Below are 26,791 nucleotides of genomic sequence, written 5' to 3' on the forward strand. Positions count from 1 at the left end.
CTTCTGCAAATGTGCACATGCTACACAGTGATGTAGAGTCTTGTCAGTGTATACATTGTAGAAAAATGCTTCTTCATGTGGGGAAGGTGTGGATCATGGCAGCAACGTGGGGCATGGTTGTGGATGAGGCCATCCCCATGCTGCACTCTGTCATTCTGAGCATAGAGAAGATGACATTTCACATGCACATTGCTTTAAGGAGAATGACTTTTGCTCACAGAAGGAATGAAAATAGGCAAGATACCCAGAGGCTCTATGCTTTGAAATTCCAAGTGAGGAAAGCATGAACATTCGGTGCAGCATCATCAGGACAGTGGTCTTTCCCTCATTTTATCTCCATGTCTCTGGGGAGCACAGCCCCCTCTCTCAGCAACCACTGTTATATATTTACTCTGAGACTAATGTAAATCTTTACTGCATTGATGTCTTACAACTTTGGGGTTCATATGTTACCAAAGCATGACCTGAGTTACCTTGGAAATAAAATCAATTTCTAGCCCAGAATCCTCCAGAGCTATGTTCTGTGTTTGGCAGTGATATGTGTGAAAGAATCTGGGATGGGTGTACTCATTAGCAAAGGCTTTAAATTGCTTTGGTATTTTATCATCATTCTGAATTATTTTTTGAAATATTTTTATTTATTTATTTTAGAGATGGAGCTACAAACAGTGAGTGTGAAAGAATCTGGGATGGGTGTACTCATTAGCAAAGCCTTTAAATTGCTTCAGTATTTTATCATCATTCTGTATTATTTTTTGAAAGATTTTTATTTATTGATTTTAGAGATAGAGTTACAAACAGTGAGAGGGAGAGACAGAGAGAAAGGTCTTCCGTCCATTGGTTCACTCCCCAAATGGTCGCAATGGCTGGAGCTGCGCTGATCCAAAGCCAGGAGACCCATTGTGCCGCAGTGCCGGCCTCATCATTCTTCATCTAAAGAACATAATTACCTACTTTTAGGAAACATTATTTAAATATTTAATATAAAATAAATAAATGAATTATGAAATGGATATTTAAGAAAATAGCAAAACATAAGAAATGTCATGAAAATTCAGATCACATAGAATACTACTGTAATGGTTACACACTTATAAGTTATATTTGCCTAGAATTTTAAAACTCAACTTATTTATGTTTATGTATGTGTTATGTTTGGATAACAGAGAGTTTTGTTTCTTCAGTATCTTCATTAATTTCAAAAACTTTTCACTTAGAAGTCACTTCTTTTGGGGGGTGTTTTTTTAGTTGTTTTAAGTTTTAGAAACTCGCTTAAAACATGAATAAATAAAAACTAAATTTTTCACTAAAATAAACATATATATTCACTGCATTTTCCTCAGAACCATTTGAAATATCCTGTGCACTCAAACAGTTGGAGGTACATACCCAAACATATATTTTTAAAAGAATAGTCAGGATAATCTGTTCATAACACTGGAAGTGTGGAAACAACACAAATCATCGCCTGTGAATGATTCAATAAGTTGAATATGGCAGATCCATAAGATTGAATGTTCTACAGCTATAAAAATAATGAAGGAAACTGAAAGACAGCAGACCATCAACTTATTTTATATATATATATATATATATATATATATATATATATATGTCATTTTATATGGTAGGGTTATCCCTGAAAATATGTACACTAATTAATTTCCTTTTTGTTTATCAATTTAGATGCTATAAATGTTTATATTTGAAAACATGTCTCAGTTATACCTGTTTTATCTTGCTTTCCTCGAGGTCTTGAATTTATCCTTTTGTTGTTATAATTTAGTGGAATTTATTTCCCAAACACAAGAGTCAACTAATCCTTGAGCATTCTTCACTTTGGACACTGTATTGTTCACAAACATCTTAGTCAATAATTACTGTCTAGTTATTTGGACAGCATATCTTTATCACAACTATCGGTAGATTCCACGATTATAGACATTATTCTGTAATTGTGTCCTCCATCATTTGACTGCTTTCTCTTTTTGCCTTTGCTTAGTGTTCATATTCCAGGAGACAATGATGCTATTATTCCAATGAAATTCACATACCCTGTGGGAACCACTGAAGTAATGTACAAATATGTTGTATTACAGTACTTTTACATTCAAATTCTGCATTGACTTTTTATAAAGTATGTTCACAGGGTTGCACAATTATCATGTCTATGTAGATTGAAGCCTTTTTTTTTTTTCCTTTGCCTTCACAACTTGGCTAAGTGATGCAAGAGGCTTAGCTTTTGGCCTGTCTTGGCTTTCAGCATGCTTTCTTCACAGAGCTTAGGGCAATTACATAACATCAGTCATCCTGGTCAGGCATCAATAAACATGGGGGCAAGACCTTCCCCTAGCAAAATGATTACAACTTACTGGGGGCCCAGGTGATCATTAGCATTTTTAGTAATAAATTCTTTTTTTTATCTTTTATTTAATGAATATAAATTTCCAAAGTACGACTCATGGATTACAATGGCTTCCCCCCCATAACGTCCCTCCCACCCACAACCCTCCCCTTTCCCACTCCCTCTCCCCTTCCATTCACATCAAGATTCATTTTCGATTATCTTAATATACAGAAGATCAGCTTAGTATACCTTAAGTAAGTATTTCAACAGTTTGCTCCCACACAGAAACATAAAGTGAAAAATAATAGATGATTTTTTTAAATGATGATGAAATCAGATCAGATAATTGTACAATTATCATGTCTATGTAGATTGAAGCCTTTTGCATCATCCCATAATCAAAGCCTTTGTCCACTAAGCAGCCACTTGCAAACTTGCATGAACTTGGTTCATGCAACCATTCATCTCTTTATTTGCTATGTGTTTACCTACTCTGGACAGTTCCTGGCAATGGAATGAGGTAATATGAGACCTCTTAGATTTAGCTTCTTTAACATGGCATTACATTTTCAATTTATCCAAATCATATCAGATATATGAAAATATTTCTAGACTGCCTTGTATTTTTTGAGAGGAAGATAGAAAAACTGAGAGAAAGGGAGAGATGGTTGAGAGACAAACCTTTCAGTGCTTCACCTCACAATGTCTGCAGTGGCTGAGCCTGGATTGAAGACAGAGCAAGGAGCCAGGAAAAAAAATAACTGACAAGGATCCAATAGCTTGAGTTGTTACCACTCACTCAATGGTTTTTTTTTTTTTGGGGGGGGGTGGAACTGGGGTCAGGAGTCAGAACCAAATTAGTAACTGAGATACTATTATGGAATGCAAGGTCATCTTAATTGCAAAGCCAAATGCCTAACCAACAATGGCTTTTAGTTTTGCTTATCTGACAAAGTTGAAAGGCTACTTCACTTTGGATTTTGCTTACAAATGTAGAAATGTGAAGAAAATCTTGGGAAAAATAATTTAGGGTCTTCTAAAACTACTCTGATTCTTTAAAGCTTTCAAAGAATTTTTATCAGGTTTTATGAGAATAACATAGCATTTGGGGGCAAAGATGCAGCCCAGGAGCCCTGCACTGGAGGCCAAGATGGAGAAGACCTCCACGGCCACCATGACCTTCCCCTTGGTTCTGTGGTAGACAGGAAGAAAGGTCACCCAGACACTGCAGAACACCAGCATGCTGAATGTCAGGAACTTGGCTTCATTGAATGTGTCAGGCAGATTCCTGACTAGGAAAGCCACAGTGAAGCTCGCCAGGGCCAAGGAACCCAGGTAGCCCAGGACACAGTAGAAGGCAGTGACCGAGCCCTTATTGCACACCAGGATGATGTGGTCAGGCTCAGAATGTGCATCTAACTCAATAAATGGAGGAGAAATTCCCAACCAGATGCCACAGAGAGCCAGTTGGATCAAGGAGCAGATGGGAATGATGAAGTTAGAAGCTCCTATTACCAGCAATCGCCTCATTGTTCTTCCAGGTCTCAGAGCTTTGAAGGCCAGAATCACAGTGATGGTCTTGGCCAGCACAGTAGAAACAGCCACTGTGAACACAAGGCCAAATGCTATTTGCTGGAGGAGGCAGGTGGCTGTGTTGGGATGGCCAAGGAAGAGTAAGGAGCAGAGGAAGCACAGGAGGAGGGCGATGAGCAGGATGTAGCTGAGGGTCCTGTTATTGGCCTTGACGATGGGAGTGTTTCGGTGCTTCACAAAGACCCAGAGGACGGCAGCTGTGAGGACAGAGAAGCACAGAGCCATGCAGGCCAGAGCCATCCCCAGAAATTCCTCAAAGCCTAAGAAGGTCACCAGCTTGGGGAGGCAGTGGTTTCTCTCCAGGTTTGGGTACTCATGATCTGCACTGGGGATGCACTGCTCTGCATCTGTGGGGAAAAGCAAGATCCACGTTTCCATTTCACAATTTGCTCCTTTTTCCCTGTTCAGGAAAAGGGTCCCTTCTTCAATATCATGTTGAGTCCATCCTGCTCTGATGTATACCAAGAAACACTAAAGGATATTTCTGCACTCCTGACCCAGGGACAATGCTTGACTCCCATAGGAGAAACTGGTTCAAAGAAGCTCCTTTGCACGTGGGGCTCTGTGGTCTCATCCTGTCACTCAGACTTTTTTTCAGTGTTTTAATTTCTATAAAATGGTGAATTTCCTGTAATTCATATGGGCTTGGATTCTTCCAAGCCCTCTTCTCTACAGTCCCCAGTGTCTTTCTCAGGAGAAGCCTTTTGTTCACATGGGGTAGAATATTATTCTGGGGTCATCAGTGTTAAGGTTTTTCTCACTTATCCTCAAATGGAGATGACCAATATAAATCATGTGTCATTCCTGGGACCGCCATACATTTTTCTCTACTCTAATTCCTACATGGACTCGTCTTGTCAGTATTTCCATATAACTGCTGTGATACTGCGGTTGAATAGAAGAGAATTGTAGCTGTTTGTCTTTATGAGGGTATATGGTAGTAAGTGGTATTTTCATCATGTTACTGAACAACAACTAGGCACTCTTGTTAACCTGAAAGCATGACGTGTTCACCATTTTACCTCCTGTGAACACCACATTGGACACCACATTGTCTCACTTGAAATAATGCACTTCTGCTGCTACAGCATGAGAGAAGTCATTAAGAACAGGCCAGTTGGTGAATATGTCTCTCTTTCAATCATATGTCAAACAAACAAAAATAGGGCCAGTATTCTGGCAAAGCCACCACCGACAATGCCAGCATCTCTTATGGACATTGTTTTGTGTTCCAGTTGATCACTTCCCAATACAGGTCCCTGCTAATTGCCTAGAAAGTACAGCAGAAGATGGCCAAAGTACTTTGAACCCCACACCCATGTGGGAAATGCAAATGAAGCTCCTGGTTCCTGGATTGTGCCTGGTCCAGCCCAGGCCACTCTTTCTTTCCATCTGGGTAGTGAACAATTAGATTTTCTCTCTCTCTCTCTCTCTCTCTCTCTCTCCATCTCTGAATCTATGATTTTCAAAGTCATTAAGAACCAGTCAGCTGGTAAATCTCTTTCAAACAAATGTCCATTAAATAAACAAAACTAGTGGGGTCAGTGTTTGCAATAGTAGGTAAAGCCATTACCTGCAATGCTAGCATCCCATATGGACATTGTTTTGTGCTCCAGTTCATAAATTTCCAACCCAGCTTCCTGTGAATAACCTACAGAAAGCAGCAGAAGGTGGTCCAAGTATTTGGGGCCCCCAAATCCATGTGGGAAACTCAAATGAAGCTCCTGGTTCATGACTTCTGCCTGGCCCATCCCAGGCCATTGTTTTCATCTGGGGCATGAGCAATTCTCTCTCTCTCTCTCACTCACTCTTGCTCTCACTCTCTCTCTCTCCTGTTCTCTGAATCTCTGATTTTCAAATAAAATAAATAAATCTTTTCTGAAAAATCAAGAAAATGCTATCAGTAGGGCTACACTTGCAGTAAGAGTCCTACTCAGTTTTTATCCTTGGTGTTCATGCAAGAATACAAGCTTCAGGGACTGAAGTTGTGATGTAGGAGGAAAAGCCACAGCCTGGGATGATGGCATCCCATACAGGCACCAGTTCGTGTCCTGGCTGCTCCTCTTCCAAACCAACTCCATGCCAATGTGCCTAAGAAACCATTATAGGAAGGCCAAATAGGTGGGCCTCTGCAATGCCTGGAAGTAGTTCCTGGTTTCTGGCTTTGGCCAGGCCAAGTTCAGGCCATTGCAGCTATCTGGGGAGTGAAACTACCAGATGGAATGTCTTCTCTTTCACTTCTCTCTCTCTCTATTAGGCTCTCCCTCTCTCTGTAACTCACATTCAAAGAAATAAACATATTTGGTTAAAAAAAAGGACAGAGTGAAAGAATATAAGCATCTGTAAATATTTGAAGAATTTTCTCTTACAATTCTTTTCAATGTGCATCCTTTACTTTTGATAGAATCTCTAGGTGCTTCTGGCACCCGTATCAGAGATGCACTGGACACACATAGGCAAGTGTACATTGTACAATGAGTCAATGCATGATACTTTAGTTTTCTTTCTTTAACTTAATGCATGTTGAATATTCTCACAAAACTTGAAGTCATTTTTGTTATCTTCTTCATAAAGGGAACTATATAGACCTTATTTGAAGATACTGAAATAAAATATTTCTAGAACTAAGATTATGGGAATTTAAACAACCTTTTGAAAGAATTCAATTTATTATAAAGATATTGACTTGATCAGCATAGCTCTGACTGTTAATGAACAACTTAATACATTATCCCCCTTAGTAGTTTTTTCTGTCTGTTCCACTTAATATGACTGGGTTAATTCTGTAATTAATACACAGTTATTCTTAAGTGTTAAAATTTAACTGAAATGTGATCCCTGTTAAACATAAGAGTGGGAATAAGAGAGGGAAGAGATGCACAATTTGGGACATGCTCAAGCTGACTTGCCCCAAATGGTAGAGTTAGAAACATACCAGGGGAATCCAATTTAATCCCATCAAGGTGGCATGTACCAATGCCATCTCACTAGTCCAAGTGATCAATTTCAGTTCACAATTGATCATAATGAAAGGACTAAGAGTCAAAGGGAGCACATAAACAAGTCTAGTACCTGCTAATACTAACCGATAGAATAAAGGGGAGAGTGATCCAACATGGGAAGCGAGATACTCAGCAGACTCATAGAATGGCAGATGTCCTAAACAACACTCTGGCCTCAGAATCAGCCCTAAAGGCATTCCAATCTGGCTGAAAAGCCCATGAGAGTATTTCAGGCATGGAAAGCCAAGACACTCTGCCAAAAAAAAAAAAAAAAAAAAAAAAGAAAAAAAAAAAAAAAACACTAAATGAAAGATCTCTGTGAGTGAGATCCCAGTGGAAAGAACAGGTCTTCAAAGATGGAGGTACCTTTCTCTGAAGGGAGGAGAGAACCTCCACTTTGACTATGACCTTGTCTAAACAAGATAAGAGTCGGAGAACTCAAGGGGCTCATAGCCTTGGAAACTCATGACTGGTGCATAGGGAGATTACTGATGCCATAAACAGGAGTGTCAATTTGTAAAGTCAACAAAAGGAGTCACTGTGCACTTACTCCTCATGTAGGATCTCTGTCCTTAATGTGCTGTACAATGAGGCTTAATGCTATAATGAGTACTCAAGCAGTATATTTCACTTTGTGTTTCTATGGGGGTGCAAACTGTTGAAATCTTTACTTAATGTATACTAAACTGATCTTCTGTAAAAAAATAAATAAATAAAAGAAATCATCAATTCCCAACTTGACTCTCACTGGGATTAAACATGACAATAGGTCTGATCTGATTTCATCATCATTAAAAAAAAATCATCTATTATTTTTCACTTTATGTTTCTGTATGGGAGCAAACTGCTGAAATCTTTACTTAATGTATGCTAAACTGATCTTCTGTATATAAAGCGAATCGAAAATGAATCCTCATGTGAATGGAAGGGGAGAGGGAATGGGAAAGTGGAGGCTTGCGGGTGGGAGGGACGTTATGGGGGGGAAGCCATTGTAATCCATAAGCTGTACTTTGGAAATTTATATTCATTAAATAAAAGTTAAAAAAAGATATTTATTCTACATTGAACAGTGGAACTATTTACCAATGAGACTTAGTACATTTTTACATTTCTCAAAATGATTGACTGTGATATTTAACATTGCTTAAAAGTTGACCTTTTGCAATGGTTTTTGGGGTTACCAAGTTGTATCATTTTTAGGATTTTGTGTCTCTACATTTCACATTGATTTTCTCTTACTCTATTATATACATCCAAAGGACAAAGTGTTAGCTTTTGTTATGTGTACTGCACACCATGCACAGTGTCAAAGATGTAGCACAGAAAATAACACAGTATTCCCATCACAATTCATGTGAAGTAGCGCCCTGCTCGTCAGTTGTGTATGGAAAAGTTTTGATTTGAAGCCCTTTAGATCCAAAGTGAGCCTTAACAAATATAAATATTATATTTCTTGTTTAGACATTAGGTCTCAGATTGAGACAGTCTCCTCCAGGACTGGATGGGAAAGAAGGAAACCAGTGTCAGAGAAGAGCTAGAGAGGATGAGCACTGTCAGACAACAGCTTATACATAATGAGATGGTGATAGTGAGCATACAACAAGGATATGGAAAGAGTGAGTGAAGGTGTGCATGGAGAACAATAGGGCACTCTGATCCCAATGCAAATATTCTTGATTTCCTTTTTATCAAGAGATAGTTCAGAGGCTGGATTCTCATAGGTCAATTCTAGGGTTTTTACCTGTATGATTGGAAATGTCTCTTTCTGAACAAACAGCACAAGTATAGCAGCAGACAGGTCTTCCTTCCTGTGGTATTTTCCTGAATCCTGGACCACACCTCTGGCTACACAAAGACTGAGGAGTCTGTGGAGAAAAGAGAATGATGATGATTGCTTTGCACGACATTAGGCACTGTGATAGGATGACTATTTACCTCATCACCCCCAAGGACATCACTGTGTCCTTCCCAATCTTTATCTGTATCTCCTTGATTTTTCCTGGAAACCAATTTGGAGTTTCTATGATGCTCGTTAGAGGTTTTTCATCTGTGTAACAAATAATATGAGGGTACCTGATCGCTTAAATTTCATTCATCACCAGATATATGCTTCTGAACATTTCTCTCTTTATTGAAGTGTTTCCTCTGAAATCTTTGCTGTTCAGCTTTTTATTTGATAATTATTTTGAGAATGTGTATGCCTGAGACTATTTGACATGTGTCTTTCCTTAATTGAGTAGATTTTACATGCCAGAAAAATAATATCCAAAAATCAGAATGACTAGGTACACTTCTGAGTAACTACTCAGGAAAAGACAAGCCCACACAGAAAAGATGAGCAAATATTCTAAAACGTAGATTGCCCATTGATCTACTTCTAGACTTCTAGACCCAGGGAGAGAATCAATTCCTAATACACCAATGCATTTGCAGTATAACAAACAATAGTTATAAAATCACCCAAAAAATTGGGTATTTCACAGCTCAGTGATGATAAAATTTTTGATCACAGTTTTGAGGTTCTACTCCAAAGAAAAACTGAACTGATTGGCAAGCACAATGAAAATATAAATAATGGAAATGGTTTCTACAAATAGGTGATGGATAAGTCCACTCATAATTTACTTGTGTTCATACTGCATCAAACATAATTACGACTCTCACCAAAAGATTAAAATATCACTATGCTTATAGATATATATCTAATACATGAAGTTTTTCACATTATATGAATAAAAAGTTGAAATAAAATTTTGGAATTTGTGTAGACATGCATTTAGTAATTTTATGTCTACATATTGATCTCTATCTCTATTCCTTAACATTGCTCTTTCTAGTCACTCAAACTCGGGATGCATAAATATGCCCAGAGTAAAAACATCAATATCTAACACAAACGTGCACTTTTAATATACACTGGCTCCTATATGTGTAAGCACCACCATATCTTTTGAAGCCAAGTTGTGAAATGAGAACTGAATGGTTATTTAAACTTTCACACATTGTATTCTCTCAGACTCTCCTCAGACCCTCTGTATGTATCCAACATTCCACACCTCCTTGAATGCTACAGGCCATTCTATCATTTCTTCATTGAGGTCCAAGCTTTGATCATGTTTACTCTCAGAGGAAAACTCCCCGATTTTAATCAGCAACCGAAATCCAGCAGGAAAGTTCACAATGTTGTGGATATCATAGTGTGCCACACGGTGTCTCATTTCATGGAAGGAAACATCCTCCCCAGCACTGTTGGTAAATTGGATTTCCCTCAGAAGTGGATGAAGCTGGAGGGGAGGCACAATTGGAAAGAGGGAGAACATTCAGATTGGAGGTGGGAGGTGCACACGACTAAGAAATCCTTCTATTCCCTCCTTCTAACATCAGAGAGTGTATTTGCTTTACTTTTGCCTGAATGGTCTCCATATTGTGGGTTCAAGTAAGGGGAATTCTGCCTCTCCCCTATTAGAATGATGGGGAGTATCAGATTCCAAACAGAGAAATCACAGAATGTGTCCCACAGAGTGGCTGACCATGAATGATTGGTTAGAGGTTTAGGAAAGCTCATCTTAGTTCTTCCACATGAGAACAACATGGCTTTATATGTGAAATATCTTGATTGTTGTGATGGTTCCACAGGGTAGTACATTCATGTGCACTTTTAAAAGTTTAACTCATTCCCCAAAAAGGAATTAAATCTGTTCTTTGGCAAAAAGTGGTTTTTGCTGGATACCATTATGCATAGTGAAATATACCCATTCCATAAAGAAAATATCATATAAGTTTTTTGGTAATATGTACTACATAATATAGATTGGAAAAAAACACAATGTATAAAAATGAAACTGACATCTCTGGATTTGATTTTTGTTTATCACCCTTGTGTAAATTCCTGTGGAGCAGTGGTATTTCTACATTTCACTTGTGGAACATTATGATTAGTGCAGTATTAAACCTGTGAGTTAACGTAAATTGAAGTTAAAAAGAAAAAGGAAAGGAATTAGAGGAGATTGAGAAAGAAAAGGAAGACACGATGGTTATCTTCTTAGAATTGTATGAATGAATACATGAAATCTGTTCTTTTATATCAGTAAATTTCTCTTTAATTTAACAAAAATTAGGTTGACCTTGTGGTTCAGCAGGTAAAGCTGCTGTCCACAGTGCCCAGCATCCCTGTGAATGCCGGTTCAAATCCCAGTTGTTCTACTGCTGATTCAGTTTTCTGCTAATGTGCCTGGGAAAGCAGCAGATGAGGGTCCCAGTGCTTGGGCCCCTGCACTCATATGGGAGACGTGGTTGAAGCTCCTGCATCCTGGCTTGGCTTGGCCTATTCCAGGTCTTTACAGCCATTGGTGAGTGAATCAGCAGATGCAAGATCTGTTCTCTTTCTCTCTCTATCTCTCCCTCCCAGTAACTCTGATTTTCAAATAATTTTTTAAAGTTTAACAAAACTGAATGAAATATCTGTTGATTTTGGTTAAATGAATTAGAAATCCAAGCATAATTTTTCTTAAAAAACATTTTGCAAAATCTGCTTGTACATCCCTGGCTGCACCTGGTAGTTAAACTTATAAAAATGTGTATGCTGTGTATGTACAGGTCTATTTGTATAGCATTTTCACCTCAATAGAGTTTAACAGAAATATGCATGACTTTTATTTGACTCTCTGCACTTTGACTTTTTTTTGGGAATAAAGGTACCTTTTGAGATGATAGGGGAAATATTGTATAACCAAAAAGATAATTAAGAATACCCTGATGGTAGTTAGGATCTGAACAGTGTGTACTAGCCCTGACTTTTGGAGTCACTTGATGCCTTTGTGGGATGACCAGTTCTTTAAACAACTGTCATCATATCTTCACTAACTTGAAACAAGAACTTCATAAATATCAATAATCTTATCTTTGTAAACATACTTGGCCAAGATACTTACTTTTCTCATTATGAGGCTACCAAATCACATCTGTCTGTCAACTATTACTGTACATAAACACAGAAGTTACATAGTCAAGTAAACATGCTGATGTCCATTTCCATATATGCATATATAGATTATATATTTTATAATATAATATACAATATATATTATATAATATATTAATATATAATTTTTATATATTATATATAGATTATATGTATTTCTACTGTGACATTAAATTTATTTGAAGTGCCAATAAAAACTACAGTGAGATTTCACTCCAACCCACATAGCTTGACTATTATCCAAAATGTGAAAAATAACAAAGTCTGGTGAGGATATGGAAAAGAAGTACCCCAATACGTTGATGATGGGAAAGATTGTAAGCTGGTACAACCATAATGGAAGTTAGTAGAGTGAAACCTCAGAAAACCAATACTAGTTGTAACTTATGGTCCAGCTGTCCACACCTGGGAATGTATTCAAAGGAAATATTCGTGTCCTTGTAATGAGCTGTATTAAGATATTTGACAGCTCACAAATTTATATTAATACAGCTCATTACAAGGACAGCTTGTATTCATGTGAAATCAGCACATGAAGGAATCACCCATACTCCCATGTTTAAAGCAGCTCAACGCACATTAGCTAAGATGTGGAATCATCTAAATGTCCATCAACTGATGACTGGATGAAGGAAATGTGACATATATACATATATATACATACAAATATATATGTACATATATATATATATATATATATATGCACACCAAGCATATATAGTGGAATGTTACTCAGCCATGAGAAAGAATGAATATTTGACATTTAAAACTGGAGATCATTACATTATATTATATAAGCCAGACATAAAAAATAGTAAGTTTTCTCTTATTTGTGCTAGTTAATGCATAGAGTATAAAATTGTGTGGATGTCAGATCATTGACTATGCAATATTAATACTGCTTCACTGAATCATAGCATGCTAATGACAATATTCTCCTCCTTCACATATTGAAAAAATTGAGTTGGGGATACAGAGCTCCTTAGCGATACTAGTAATACTATAAGCTTGCTGAATTTGGGTGTTGATTATGAGTGTGATGCAAAAACAAAAACTCATTTATCTGTAGACTTATGTGCATTTCTTAGTATATATACTGTTTTTAAATATTTTCAACATGTCCATAGCAGAAAATGTTTTCTGAAATGTTCAATAGTAGATAACAAATCCTCCACACATAGATAACTATTACAGATGTATCCATGCCCAGTGAAATGTTAAAGAGCCCACTTTCCAACATGCGTGATCATGCTAGTTTTTTCAAAATGAAAACCTGGTTATGTGGAACTACAATAAACACCTGAGGATGCCAACAGGTGTTCAGTGCATGTCCTGTTATGGGAGATGTTTACCTGCCATGGAAGAATCCTAGGTTGAGCTGCATCTCCTGGAGATCCCTTTTCTAGTTGCTCTGAAAGCATCTTATGGAGGGCATGGGCCACTGCATACACAGCATTGTAGATGAAATAGCTGGAGTCAGATATGGTCAGCATGTCAATGTGTCCTGGGAAAAACTCAAAGGAAGCATTTGGTGGGCAGACTCCAATTGTTCTGCAGTGTGACCCAGGAGGTAAGCAGTGAAGAGCATGAAGCCATAGTTGACTGAGGAAGAAATCTTCTGGGTAGTGGGAAGGGTCCACTGTCTTGACAAAGTGGTTGAGGCCAGGGATTTCCCCCTTGTGATGTGAAAATGAGAAGCCTCCATGGAAAGAGTGCAGTATATGATGTGTCTCATGCACAACAATCTCCCACTTTGTAGCCATGATCCACACTTTCCCCAGGGTTAAATAGTATTTGCTTAGAAATTCCATGGTATAGAGACTCCTCGCATCACCATACAGAATATGCACATTTGCTGATGAAATGTGAAGATCAGCTAAGAAAGACATGTGAGTGTTTTCATACCTTTTCTTAGTGTCAGGGAGCTTTAATACATAGGCCAAGCAGACACCTTTCTTTACCATCTCGGCTAAAATATCCTGAAGGAACTGCTCTCCTTTCAGATCATTAGATACAAAGATTGCCACCCAAATCCAGCCAAAATGGAGCAGCAATGAGAGCATTCCGCAGGCCAGAGAGCTGTCACTTGTGGCCATCTGATAGAGCGATGGAAACTTGTCTCTCTCACTTAGCATGGGATCAAAGGGACCATATGTGATCTGAATGGAAAGAAAACAATCATGATCTGACTTTTGTGGGTAAAGAAGGTCAATTTCTATCAACTGGGCTCAGAGAAACCCATGCTTCAATGCCTATTGCTTTCAGGAGGAGAAATACATATCCTCATTCATAGCATGAAAGAAAATGTGTAAGACACCCATATATCTTCCTATTCATCCAAGGGAAGAAGAGTACATGGATTTTGGACCAGGACATTGGACTTCCCCACTTCTCACCCCATTTCACATGTGGAGAGCAGCCCACACTGCAACTGATGTTAAATGTTACCTCTGAGACAAACAACCCCTTACTCTGTTAATCACTTCATAGTTTGAATTACATATGTTTTCACAGCATAACCTATATTGCCTTGAAGGATACATTCACCTACCACCTCTGAGTTTTGGTGAAGTTGCTTTTCAGACCAGAATCTTCCTATGCTATTCCAGTCTAGCTTGATATTAATCTGTGCAGATTGCTACCTGTTTGAAGTGGGTCTCTTTCAGAATCCTGAAACCGTGAATTCAGACCCTTGGAGGAAGCTTGATCGAATTCTTTAATTGGTTCCTGAGACTTTCTTATGAGATTTCAATTGAGTGCTAGTCCCTCATTCTCACCACAGAGCGTCAGCACCAGCACCATAGTGGGTATTTGATGACTCAACTAGTGAATGTGTGTACACTGTCTTCCTCTCTTTGTTTCTCAGTCTATCAACCACACTCTAAGATTAAATCACTGTGCTGACATGGAAAGTGATCTGGGAGCCCTGTGAATGAATCTGCTGAATGTGATGAAGTCAGGATTGGGATAGGGAGAGGGTAAAATCTCACCTAAATGCAACTCAGCATCAAACACTCTTTGATGATCATTGGGACTCTCATGGTCCTCATGTGCTCCAAATGAAAGTACAGGCCGATGACTTATATACCCATGTCTAACATGGAGTCATCATAGGACATGTCTGTGCTATGAGTATTTCCTGTGAGTAGTCAACAATCAACATTCCCAGCAGGTGGGGATGGATACATTGGCCCAAGCTGGATCTGGGTGGAGGCTCTCAGCTTCCACTGCTCCTTCCCTTTCTCACAGCCAAAAGAGATCTCTGGAGATCTCTTTCAACTAACAGTGGTATATGTCACGTGGCTTCCAATGACCCTTGCTTCAGATGTGGCTGATCTGCTGGCAGATGGAAATATTTCTCACCAGAATTCACAACCCATTTACCTGTGGGGTTTTGTACAGCTCCAACATCATTCCAATTTCAGCCGAAAATGCTGATGTGGTTCCAGCAATGATGGCAACTGTCTTGCCTTGTGTTTGGCAGGTGTAGTTAGGGATGAGATGATGCTTTCCAGTCAGCCAGTGCAGAGTGCTCCTCAGGGTGAAGTGACCACTGGTAACAGAATTGTAGAGCTGGAAACCCAGGGTCAGGTTGGGGAGGAGCTGAGGCTCCTTATTGATCTCCTGGATGGCAAAATGGAAGGCCAGCACATATTGGTAGTTCTTCCACAGCCACCTAAAGAGAGGGGCAGTATCAGGGAGAAGGGAGAGACCATGGAATTCAGAGCAACAACACAGCCGTGCCCTGAGGCAGCAATGGTCAGACTCAGGCTGCCACTCTGGGGTGCCTCAGCTCTGGCACATGGAGGAGGTGTAAGTGAGATTCTAAGGGCTCTAGAAGATCATGGAATGGCCCTTGGACTCCTCTGAAGCAAACTGTGCCGATGATCACACTCACCTTCCCGAACCCTTCAGGAAAGCCTTGATGTGCCCCAACATGGGATTTCACTTCTACATAGGGATGGTACCCAAGAGGCAAACATCTCTATTTTCAGCAACTTCTAAAATAGTTTAACACCATCTGACTTGTCAGGTATATTAGCATTTGGGAGCACCTCTAATCTATTCACCAAGGCCATTTTCATGAGTCTTTTCTGTAATTTCCCTCTTAATATACCAACACTCACAGAAGCAATTTTGTTCAAATATATTTGCCTTGAAAATGAGCATTTTATTCAGAAGGTCAAATTCTCAGAAGATTTACGAGGTTCACTTTATTTTTATTCATTGTTTTCCTTATGCACTGAAATGTCTTTTAACATTTCACTTTTTATTCCTGAACATTCTCTGCATGTTTCTATAAAGCTTAAGCAAAATTATGAGTTCTTGGGATTTAGTAATGGCTCTCAAATGTTACCTGTCCAAGAGTGTGGATGTTTTGTTTTCACACAATGGATATCTTTGCTTCTCTTCTTGGAATTTTCTTTCTTATTTTTACAATTCATCCATAATTTGAATGTCAAGCAAACACATACTTGTCAATAGATTATGTGGGATTTAATAAATTTATGCAATCATCTGTTGTTTAGGTGCATTGATTCATGTGTTTAAATGCTGAGCTTAATAGGTTGTCATTTCAATATGTGTTCAATTCATGACATATGTTTATGCATTTTCTAAAATGCAGTGTTTGATTCAAGGTTAGTACATTTTTTCTCAAATTTCACACAATTTTGTATTATACTTACATACAGAATTTCAAAGTTTATTTTTCCATAAAAATAGTTAAATTTTGTTCCTTATAGTAAAAGGTTGATTCAAAATGTTTACCTCAGAAACAATGTTTATTTCTTATACATTAAGTAGACCTATCAAAAAATATGCTACTGAAGACTGTTCAATACTAAGTTTTACTTACTTGAATGGAAATTCAGAGCATTCAATTGAAATGTTTCTTGCTTTTAATCATTTTGCATAATTGCAATTATCATCATCTTGTGCAATTTTATTCACTGCTGGGTTACTTACAGTACTTGCTGTCAGCTGCAAGCTGACAAATTTACTTCTTCTATCCCTGAGTACAAGGTTGCCAGCTCTTAAGTTCTGACCTGCACATTCATTTCAGGACTCTTGGAGGCTGATCAGGAAGTAAGATCAATAAAGTACATACAAAATGTCCATCTCACACTCTGTGCAGGAGTGGAGAGCAAGCAGAAAATGGAAAGGGAAGGTTGTGAATGGTGAAAGAAGGGAAAAAACTCCAGCCTTCATTGATCTGCAATCCTGAAACTTCTGTATATGTTCTTTTTTGGAAAATTCTCAAGTGCAATTAACCACTCAAAGAAACAAGCACACTCTCACAGTCTGAACCACAGTTGACACATAACTCAATGTGGCACTTACCAATCTATCTCCATTTTATCCTTTGGCCTGGATAAAAAAGATAACAGGATCATGTCTGATTCTGGTTCTAGAAAGTAAAGGGGGAAAAACCCACCCAGTACCAGGTCTCCATCTCTGTAGACACTTGGTCTCATGGAATTATAACAGTTCCTGGGAGGTATCTCCTGTGAACTGTTTGAAAAATTCAGGAGTAGGTTGAGAAACATCATAGAAAATAGCATGTCAAGTCAACCCACCATAAAGTTAAAGGCCCAAATCCCTGTTGATATTAGGTGAAAATGGCCTGGATTATATCTGCTATCTCAGCTCCCTGAAGGGAGAATAGAGCTCTGTGTAGGGCACAGCTGATCCCAGTATAGCTGTATGTTCTCAATCAGTGGACAGTGTGTGCTAGTTTACTGAGTCACACAGGGACACAGCTAGAATCACAAGGAAGACATTTCAAAGGGAGTCACAGGGCTGAGGCCTTGCCTTAATGTCCCTGTGATCAGATCAGCTCTGGCTTCTATATATTTCCATTGCTTCATTTCTGTCCCATCCGGGAACTCAGGGCATCATCCCGCCCTGAGGCCAAGCACCTGCCACTCTCCATTAGGAGGAAAAACAGTTTTGGAAAAACATGCTTTGGACTCTCATTCCTCCCTAGGGCATTGCCAGGATAGAGTTCTGTAAACCTGAGAGCACAGGGGCCAAGAGTTGTTAGGTCAGTTAACTGTTTTGAGGGATTTGGCAATTGTAGAAATAATTAGTTTGGGAAATAAAAAAATTCAGTTTCATCATGTCACAAAATCCTTTATCAAGAAGGTAAAAGAGGCCGGTGCCGAAGCTCACTAGGCTAATCCTCCACCTTGCGGTGCCGGTACACTGGGTTCTAGTCCTGGTTGGGGTGCCGGATTCTGTCCTGGTAGCCCCTCTTCCAGTCCAGCTCTCTGCTATGGCCTGGGAGTGCAGTTGAGGATGGCCCAAGTGCTTGTGCCCTGCACCCCATGGGAGACCAGGAGGAGCACCTGGCTCCTGCCTTCGGATCAGTGCGGTGTGCTGGCTGCGGTGGCCATTGGAGGGTGAACCAACGGCAAAGGAAGACCTTTCTCTCTGTCTCTGTCTCTCTCTCTCTCTTTCTTACTGTCCACTCTGCCTATCAAAAAAAAAAAAAAGGTGAAAGGTCACCTTCACCACTGATGACCCTATGTGTACCTCCAGGAAGTCTCTTCATGGCTGTGCCTAACATCTCTCCCAGTCCTGTAGTACTCTAATGGAGAAATAGGCTTCATAAATTGGAAATAGTATGTACATCCAGAGAAGGGCAGTAGTTCATCCATGCACTTACCCTTTTACATCATCTTGTGTAATCTAATTGTCTTTGTAGTATATCAAAATACAGTAAAGATGCTCACCATATATAATTAAGCCTTTCAGAATGTATACAGGAATATATATAGCATCTGTGTGTGTGCATGCATGTGTGTGTGTGTGCTTGTTTCTTCTTAATTTGCTTATAACACATAATTAGCTTTGTTCTTAATATTCTCTCCACTGCTGATAGAAAGTTGCACATTTGAAAGACATTTGCTGATGACTTGTGTGAGGAACATCATATTTAACGCATACATGTGAAATAAGAATTGAATGCATATTTAAAATTTCACACGTCATCTATTCTCACCTCCCTCTGTTTCGAATTCTACTCATGGAACGACACCTCCTTGAATGCAGTAGGCCTTTCTATCTGTCTGCATGGATGACCAAGCCTTGGTCATGTGCACTCTTGTAGGGAAACTCCAATTTGAGCCAACAACCCAAGACCCAGAGGAAAGTCCACACACTATGGATATTGGGGTGTGCTGTATGGTGACTTGATGATTGGGAAATTTTTCAACCCCAGCACTGTTTGTAAGTGGGCTTTTCCTTGGAAGTTGCTGAAGCTGTACAATAGGCATAATTGGAAAGAGAGAGAGCACTCAAATGAGAGGTGGGAGGTGCATGTGTACTCAGCAGTCCTTATTTTTTCCTCAACATCCCTATCCCCAGTGCTTCTTTTTGGTAGAAATTAGTTTTTGTGGACAGCATGTCATAGGTTCAAATGATGAGAAATTTTTTTCTATGAACCCTTCCACCAAATTGAGAATTTTCTTAACACACTCAAGATAGGTGTATGATGTAGTTCAAGGTTGGCTAGGGTATGGGCACTTTGGAACTCATCCCAAAGATTCGGCTACAACTGTGTGGAAGCTAAACCTAGTTCTTCAATAACATAAGCAAAACATGGGTGGACAGGTCACTATGATTTTGTGTAGGTCAAACAAAAAGTGGTAGGTTTATTTAAAATTCTATGTAAGTTCAACAAATGAAATCCAAGCTCAATTTTGGTTCAACAAATACAAATTGATCCATAGACTTTTCAGAATTCACAAGTTCTCCTTAAAGACACCTTGTGTTATCTGGTAGGCTCAAAGTAACAAAAATGTGCACATTCTATAAATTTAAACCTATGTATACATACTGCTTATGTTATGTTCTATCTCTACCCTTGGACTACTTTATGAGACTGTGATTTTCCTTTGAAATTAAGGATCAGTGTGTGACCAAAAAGAAAGCTTCCAAATCTCCACACGATATTGTAACTATTCATATTCTGAGCTAAACCTTATCTTCTGGGCTTATGATGCCTAATATAAGGCATATTAGGCATACATCTTTGAGACCCTTTGACAAATTCACTGTAAATTATTCCAAGTTACTAACTGTAAATAAGAACACAGACTATTTCAAGAACTCTTACTAAAAGTTAAAAAAAATGAATTAGGTGGTGAAATAAACTCTCTGAGATTTTTCTTACATATGGTTATTTGCCTTTTTCCTAGACTTCAATCTCTTCAACTAATTTAATCTTTTTGTCCCATGAGTTAATAAATATAAGTTTGGGTTCAGATAATATAGTAGTAAAGTCCAGAGAAATCCAGCTATAATTCAGGAAGAAAAGGCATCCTCAGTATCTAGTGATATTGCTTTCAAGAGGAGCATAAGAGTTTCTTCTGCAAATGTGCACATGCTACACAGTGATGTAGAGTCTTGTCAGTGTATACATTGTAGAAAAATGCTTCTTCATGTGGGGAAGGTGTGGATCATGGCAGCAACGTGGGGCATGGTTGTGGATGAGGCCATCCCCATGCTGCACTCTGTCATTCTGGACATAGAGAAGATGACATTTCACATGCACATTGCTTTAAGGAGAATGACTTTTGCTCACAGAAGGAATGAAAATAGGCAAGATACCCAGAGGCTCTATGCTTTGAAATTTCTGGACACATGCACCTACCTTAATTGAACCAGGAAGACTTAGAAAACCTAAACAGACCCATAACTGAGACAGAAATTGATACAATAATAAGGGCCCTCCCATCTAAACAAAGCCCAGGGCCAGATGGATTCACTGCTGAATTCTACCAGACATTTAAAGAAGAACTAACTCCAATTCTCCTCAAACTACAGAACAATCGAAAAAGAGGGGATCCTCCCAAATTCTTTCTATGAAGCCAGCATCACCTTAATTCCTAAGCCAGAAAATGATGCAGCATTGAAGGAGAATTACAGACCAATATCCCTGATGAACCTAGATGCAAAAATCCTCAATAAAATTCTTGCCAATAGAATGCAACAACACATCAGAAAGATCATCCACCCAGACCAGGTGGTATTTATCCCTGGTATGCAGGGATGGTTCAATATTTGCAAATCAATCAATACACCACATTAACAGACTGCAGAAGAAAAAAACATGTGAATATCTCAATAAAGGCAGAGAAAGCATTCAAAAAAAAATACAACACCCTTTCATGATGAAAACTCTAAGCAAACTGGATATGGAAGGAACATTCCTCAATGCAATCAAAGCAATTTATAAAAACCCATGGCCAGCATCCTATTGAATGGGGTAAAGTTGGAAGCTGAGATTTGGTACCAGAGAGAGATGCCCACTCTCACCACTGCTATTCAATATAGTTATGGAAATTTTAGCCAGAGCCATCAGGCAAGAAAAAGAAATGAAAGGGATAAAAATTGGGAAGGAAGAACTCAAACTATTCCTCTTTGCAGATGATATGATTCATTATTAGGGGACCCAAAGAACTCTATTAAGAGACTATTGGCACTCATAGAAGAGTTGGGCAAAGTAGCAGGATATAAAAGCAATGTGCAAAAATCAACAGCCTTTGTATACACAGGCAATGCTACAGCTGAGAAAGAACTGCTAAGATCAATCCCATTCACAATAGCTACAAAAACAATCAAATACCTTGGAATAAACATAACCAAGGACGTTAAAGATCTCTATGATGAGAATTACGGAATCTTAAAGAAAGAAATAGAAGAAGATTCCAAAAAATGGAAAAATCTTCCATGCTCATGGATTGGAAGAATCAATATTATCAAAATGTCCATTCTCCCAAAAGCAATTTACAGATTCAATGCGATACCAATCAAGATACCGAAGACATTCTTCACAGATCTAGAAAAAATGATGCTGAAATTAATATGTAGCCACAGGAGACCTTCAATAGCTAAAGCAATCTTGTACAACACAAACAAAGCCGGAGGCATCACAATACCAGATTTCAGGACATACTACAGGGCAGTTATAGTCAAAACAGCATGGTACTGGTACAGAAACAGATGGATAGACCAATGGAACAGAATAGAAACACCAGAAATCAATCCAAACAACTACAGCCAACTTATATTTGATCAAGGATCTAAAACCAATCCCTGTAGTAAGGACAGTCTATTCAATAAATGGTTCTGGGAAAACTGGATTTCCACGTGCAGAAGCATGAAGCAAGACCCCTACCTTTCACCTTACAGAAAATTCCACTCAACATGGATTAAAGACCTAAATCTATGACCCGACACCATCAAATTATTAGAGAGCATTGGAGAAACTCTGCAAGATATAGGCACAGGGAAATACTTCTTGGAAAAAAAACCAGGAGGCCCAGGCAATGAAAGCCAATATTAACTATCGGAATTGCATCAAATTGAGAAGTTCCTGTACTTCAAAAGAAACAGGGAAGTGAAGAGGCAACCGACAGAATGGGAAAAAATATTTGCAAACTATGCTATAGATAACGGATGAATAAAAAGAATCTACAAAGAAATCAAGAAACTCCACAACAACAAAACAAACAACCCACTTGAGAGATGGTTCAAGGACATCAGTAGACATTTTTCAAAAGAGGAAATTTAAATGGCTAACAGGCACATGAAAAAATGTCCAAGATCACTAGCAATGGGGGAAATGCAAATGAAAACCACAATGAGGTTTCACCTCACTCCAGTTAGAATGGCTCACATACAGAAATCTACCAAGAACAGATGCTACTTAGGATGTGGAGAAAAAGGGACACTAACCCACTGTTGGTGGGAATGCAAACTGGTTAAACCACTATGGAAGTCAGTCTGGAGATTCCTCAGAAAGCTGAATATAACCCTACCATTCAACCCAGCCATCACACTCCTTGGAATTTACTGAAAGGAAATGAAATTGGCAAACAAAAAAGCTGTCTGCACATTAATGTTTATTGCAGCTCACTTCACAATAGATGTGGAACCAACCCAAATGCCCATCAACAGTAGACTGGATAAAGAAATTATGGGATATGTACTCTACAGAATACTATACAGCATACTATACAATGAAACCCAGTCATTTGCAACAAAATGTAGGAATCTGGAAAACATCATGCTGAGTGAAATAAGCCATCCCAGAGGGACAAATATCATATGTTCTCCCTGATTGGTGACAGCTAACTGAGCACCAACAAGGAAACCTGTTGAAGTGAAAGGGGCACTATGAGAAACAGTGACTTGATCAGCCCTTGTCCTGACTGTTGATGTACAATGTAATACTTTATCCATTTTAGTATTTTTTTTGTTCTAGTTAACACTAGTGGTTGAACTCTATAATTAGCACACATTTAGTCTTAGGTATTGAAATTTAACTGAAAAGTGATCCCTGTTAAATATAAGAGTAGGAATAAGAGAGGGAGGAGATGTACAATCTGGGATATGCTCAATCGGACTTGCCCCAAATGGTAGAGGTAGAAACTTACCAGGGGATTCCATTACAATCCCATCAAGATTGCATGTACTGAGTCCATCTCACTAGTCCAAGTGATCAATTTCAGTTCACAATTGATCACACTGATAGGTCTAAGAGTCAAAGGGATCACACAAACGAGACTAGTGTCTGCGAATACTAACTGATAGAATAATAAAGGAAGAGAATGATCCAACATGAGAAGTGGGTTACACAGCAGACTCATAGAATGGCAGATGTCCTAAACAGCACTCTAGCCTCAGAATCAACCCTTAAGGCATTCAGATCTGGCTGAAGATCCCATGAGAGTATTACAGGCATGGAAAGGCAAGACACTCTGGAAAAAAAAAAAAAAAAAAAAAAAAAAAACTAAATGAAAGATCTCTGCAAGTGGGATCCCATTGGAAAAAAACAGTGCCATCAAAGAAGGAGGCACCTTTCTCTGAAGGGAGGAGAAAACTTCCACTTTGACTATGACCTTGTCTAAATAAGATCGAAGTTGGCGAACTCAAAAGGCTTCCATAGCCTTGGCAACTCTTGACTAGATCCTAGGGAGATTACTGACGCCATAAACAAGAGTGTCAAATTGTTAAGTCAACAACCGGAGTCACTGTGTAATTCCTCCTCATGTGGGATCTCCATCCTTAATGTGTTTTCCACTGTGAATTAATGCTATAACTGTACTGAAAGAGTATTTTCACTTTATGTTCTGTGTGGGTGCAAACTGATAAAATCTTTACTTAATATATACTAAATCGATCTGTATATAAAGATAATTGAAAATGAATCTTGATTTGAATGGAATGGATAGGGAGCGGGAGATGGGATGGGTGCAAGTGGGAGCAAAGGTATGGGGGGGAGCCATTGTAATCCACAAACTGTATATTGGAAATTTATATTTACTAAATAAAAGTTTTAAAAAATAGTAAGTTTGCCCTTCCATTTTCCCAAAGATATTTCTAATGTATGCTTTGAACTTCCTGTGATCTTTTCCTGGGATGTGTTCTTCCTTGACCTTCTTTCATACTGATGGCTGTGTTTCTGTGTGTAATACATCTTTAAGCATCTTTTGCAGGGCTGGACGAGTGGTGACATATTCTTTCAATTTGTTTGCTATGAAAGGTCTTGATTTCACCTTCATTCACAAATGAGAGCTTAGCAGGATATAATATTCTGGGCTGGCATTTTTTTTTCTCTTAATACGTTGGCTGTATCTGGCCATTCCCTTCTATTCTGTAGGGTTTCTGATAAGAAGTCTGCTGTCAGTCTAATTGGAGATCCTCTGAGAGTAATCTGACATTTCTCTCTTGCACATTTTAGAATTTTTTCTTTATGTTTCATTGTGGTGAGTTTGATGCCAATGTTTCATGGTGAGGATCTCTTTCGGTGAGTTTATTGGGGATTCTATGAGCTTCCTGTACTTGGATGTCTCTGGCCCTCTTCATACCATGTATGTTTTCTGTTAGTATCTCACTAAAAAGGCCTTCTAATCCTTTTTCTCTCTCTATGCCTTCATGAACTCCTAGAACCCGAATGTTGGGTTTTTAAGTTCTAATCTGTAGATTCCCAAGAATATTTTTTAGATTTCTAATTTCCTCTCCTTTTCTTCGGTTTGACTGTATACTTCCCTGTGCTCCGTCTTCTAAGTCTGATATTCTTTTTCTACTTCACTGACTCTGTTTTTAAGGCTCTCAAATGTGTTTGTCATTTGATCTATTGTATTCCTCATTTCATTTTGCTTTCTCTTCAATATCACCATTTCTTGTTCTACTAGATTCTTCTCCTTTCATTTTGATTTCTCCTTAAGGTTTCATTTTTTTACTGTGTTTTTTTTTTTAAATTTTTGTATTTATATTTTATTTAATGAACATAAATTTCCAAAGTACAGCTATGGATTACAATAGCTTCCCCCCCCCATAACTTCCCTCCCACCCACTTGAGAGAGATTTTCTATCCTGTCCAGTAAGGATTTATGTAGCTCAAGCATTTGTTTTTGAGAATTTCTAAATGTTTTTATGATAAATTTTTTGAAACCCATATCTTGCATCCCTTCTATCTCATCATCTTCATAATCTTGAATTGGAGTGTCATGTTCATTTGGGGGCATCATAATGTCTTCATTGTTCTTGTTTCCTCAGTTTCTGTGTTTGTTGCTTGGCATTGTGGAGATATTATTTGGTTTCTTCATTTTTTTTCCTTGCTGTGGTGGCTTTTCTCGTTATACTTTGACTCTAGATTAAGCAGACTGTCTGCTTTTGGTGGATCTTTGGAGGCCTGTGATGGGTGTGGCCAAAGAGCTCTGTTCAGTTCTTCAGGGTTAAGGGTGTATCAAAGTTGACACACCCATTTTTGGTGTGGTAAATCTTTCTTTCTTTCTTTCTTTCTTTCTTTCTTTCTTTCTTTCTTTCTTTCTTTCTTTCTTTCTTTCTTTCTTCCTCTATCTCTCTCTCTCTCTCTCTCTCTCTCTCTCTCTCTCACTTTTTATTCAGAAGTGAAGTAATTCCACACAGCTGAACTATTCTCCTTGAAGGCAGTCAGTGTCTGAGCACTGGCCCCAGCTGGTATAATAATCATCTGCTTTGTCCCAAGAACCACACAAAGGATCTGTGCAGTCCTCAGTGTAAGCTCAGATTCCCCTGCAATCTCCCACTGGTTTGCCAAGGTTACCGAGTTTGTGCATCTCCCACTGAGTACTCACATCTCAGGCACTCCATGAGTTCCTTCACACACCCTCAGTTCATAAGCTCCACACATTCACTAGATTGTAACCTCCTGTTATTTCTCCCCACCAGAGTCAGGTTTTTTGTTTGGCTGAGGGTGGTTGCAGCCCTGAAGTTGGGCAGCTGTTACATATGTCCAAAATGGCACCTGCTGTTTGTTTTGCTCACCTTTGTAAAGTTATTGGAGAGAGAGAATCGTGTCCATACCGGTCTCCCCCTTTTTTCCCTCTCTAGTTAGCCTGGTGAACTTTCCCCCAAGGGGCTTCAAGCCTCGTACCCTCTAGGCTCTTCCTGCTGCTTTCCCACCAGTGTCCCAGGCTACTGAGGTTTTGCCTTACCTTCCTTTCCAGTGCTGGTGCATAGACTAGGCGGCTGGGTACCCGAGCCATGGGCGCCTATGCCCTCCACATAGGTCCACCGTGTCCCACTGGTTCCAGACATGTTTCCTTTGCAGTTTTTTCCCCTAACTCTTCCCTGAAACTACAATATCTCCACTTTTATTAAACTATCTTTTCCCGGACTATCAGTGCGCTCCCTACCTCTTCCACCATCTTTGAGCACCTCCAAGAAATATTTTTTCATAATGCTATGTTCTTAATTTGGGTGTTGGTTATGAGTGTGTTCAAATGAACAAAACTCATTTATCTGTAGATTTATGTGCAATTCTTAGCATATATAGCATTTTAAAATGCTTTTATCATGTCCCATAGCAAG

The 26,791-nt window shown here is 38.8% G+C and overlaps 1 protein-coding gene across 1 annotated transcript; it reads right to left on the reverse strand.

Annotated features, from left to right (window-relative positions):
• Positions 1 to 3,373: 3,373 nt before the first annotated feature.
• On the reverse strand, positions 3,374 to 26,518 carry LOC138848177 (vomeronasal type-2 receptor 116-like). Its single transcript, XM_070067751.1, has 7 exons — positions 26,416 to 26,518; positions 17,267 to 17,333; positions 15,308 to 15,599; positions 13,276 to 14,082; positions 9,999 to 10,226; positions 8,684 to 8,807; positions 3,374 to 4,287 (listed from the first exon to the last, which is right to left on the reverse strand). The coding sequence occupies exons 1-7, from the start codon at positions 26,516 to 26,518 to the stop codon at positions 3,374 to 3,376; spliced, it is 2,535 nt and encodes an 844-aa protein (XP_069923852.1).
• Between the last annotated feature and the right edge of the window lie 273 nt (positions 26,519 to 26,791).

This window comes from Oryctolagus cuniculus, unplaced genomic scaffold (assembly GCF_964237555.1).
Source record: "Oryctolagus cuniculus unplaced genomic scaffold, mOryCun1.1 SCAFFOLD_50, whole genome shotgun sequence".
NCBI classification, from domain to species: domain Eukaryota; kingdom Metazoa; phylum Chordata; class Mammalia; order Lagomorpha; family Leporidae; genus Oryctolagus; species Oryctolagus cuniculus.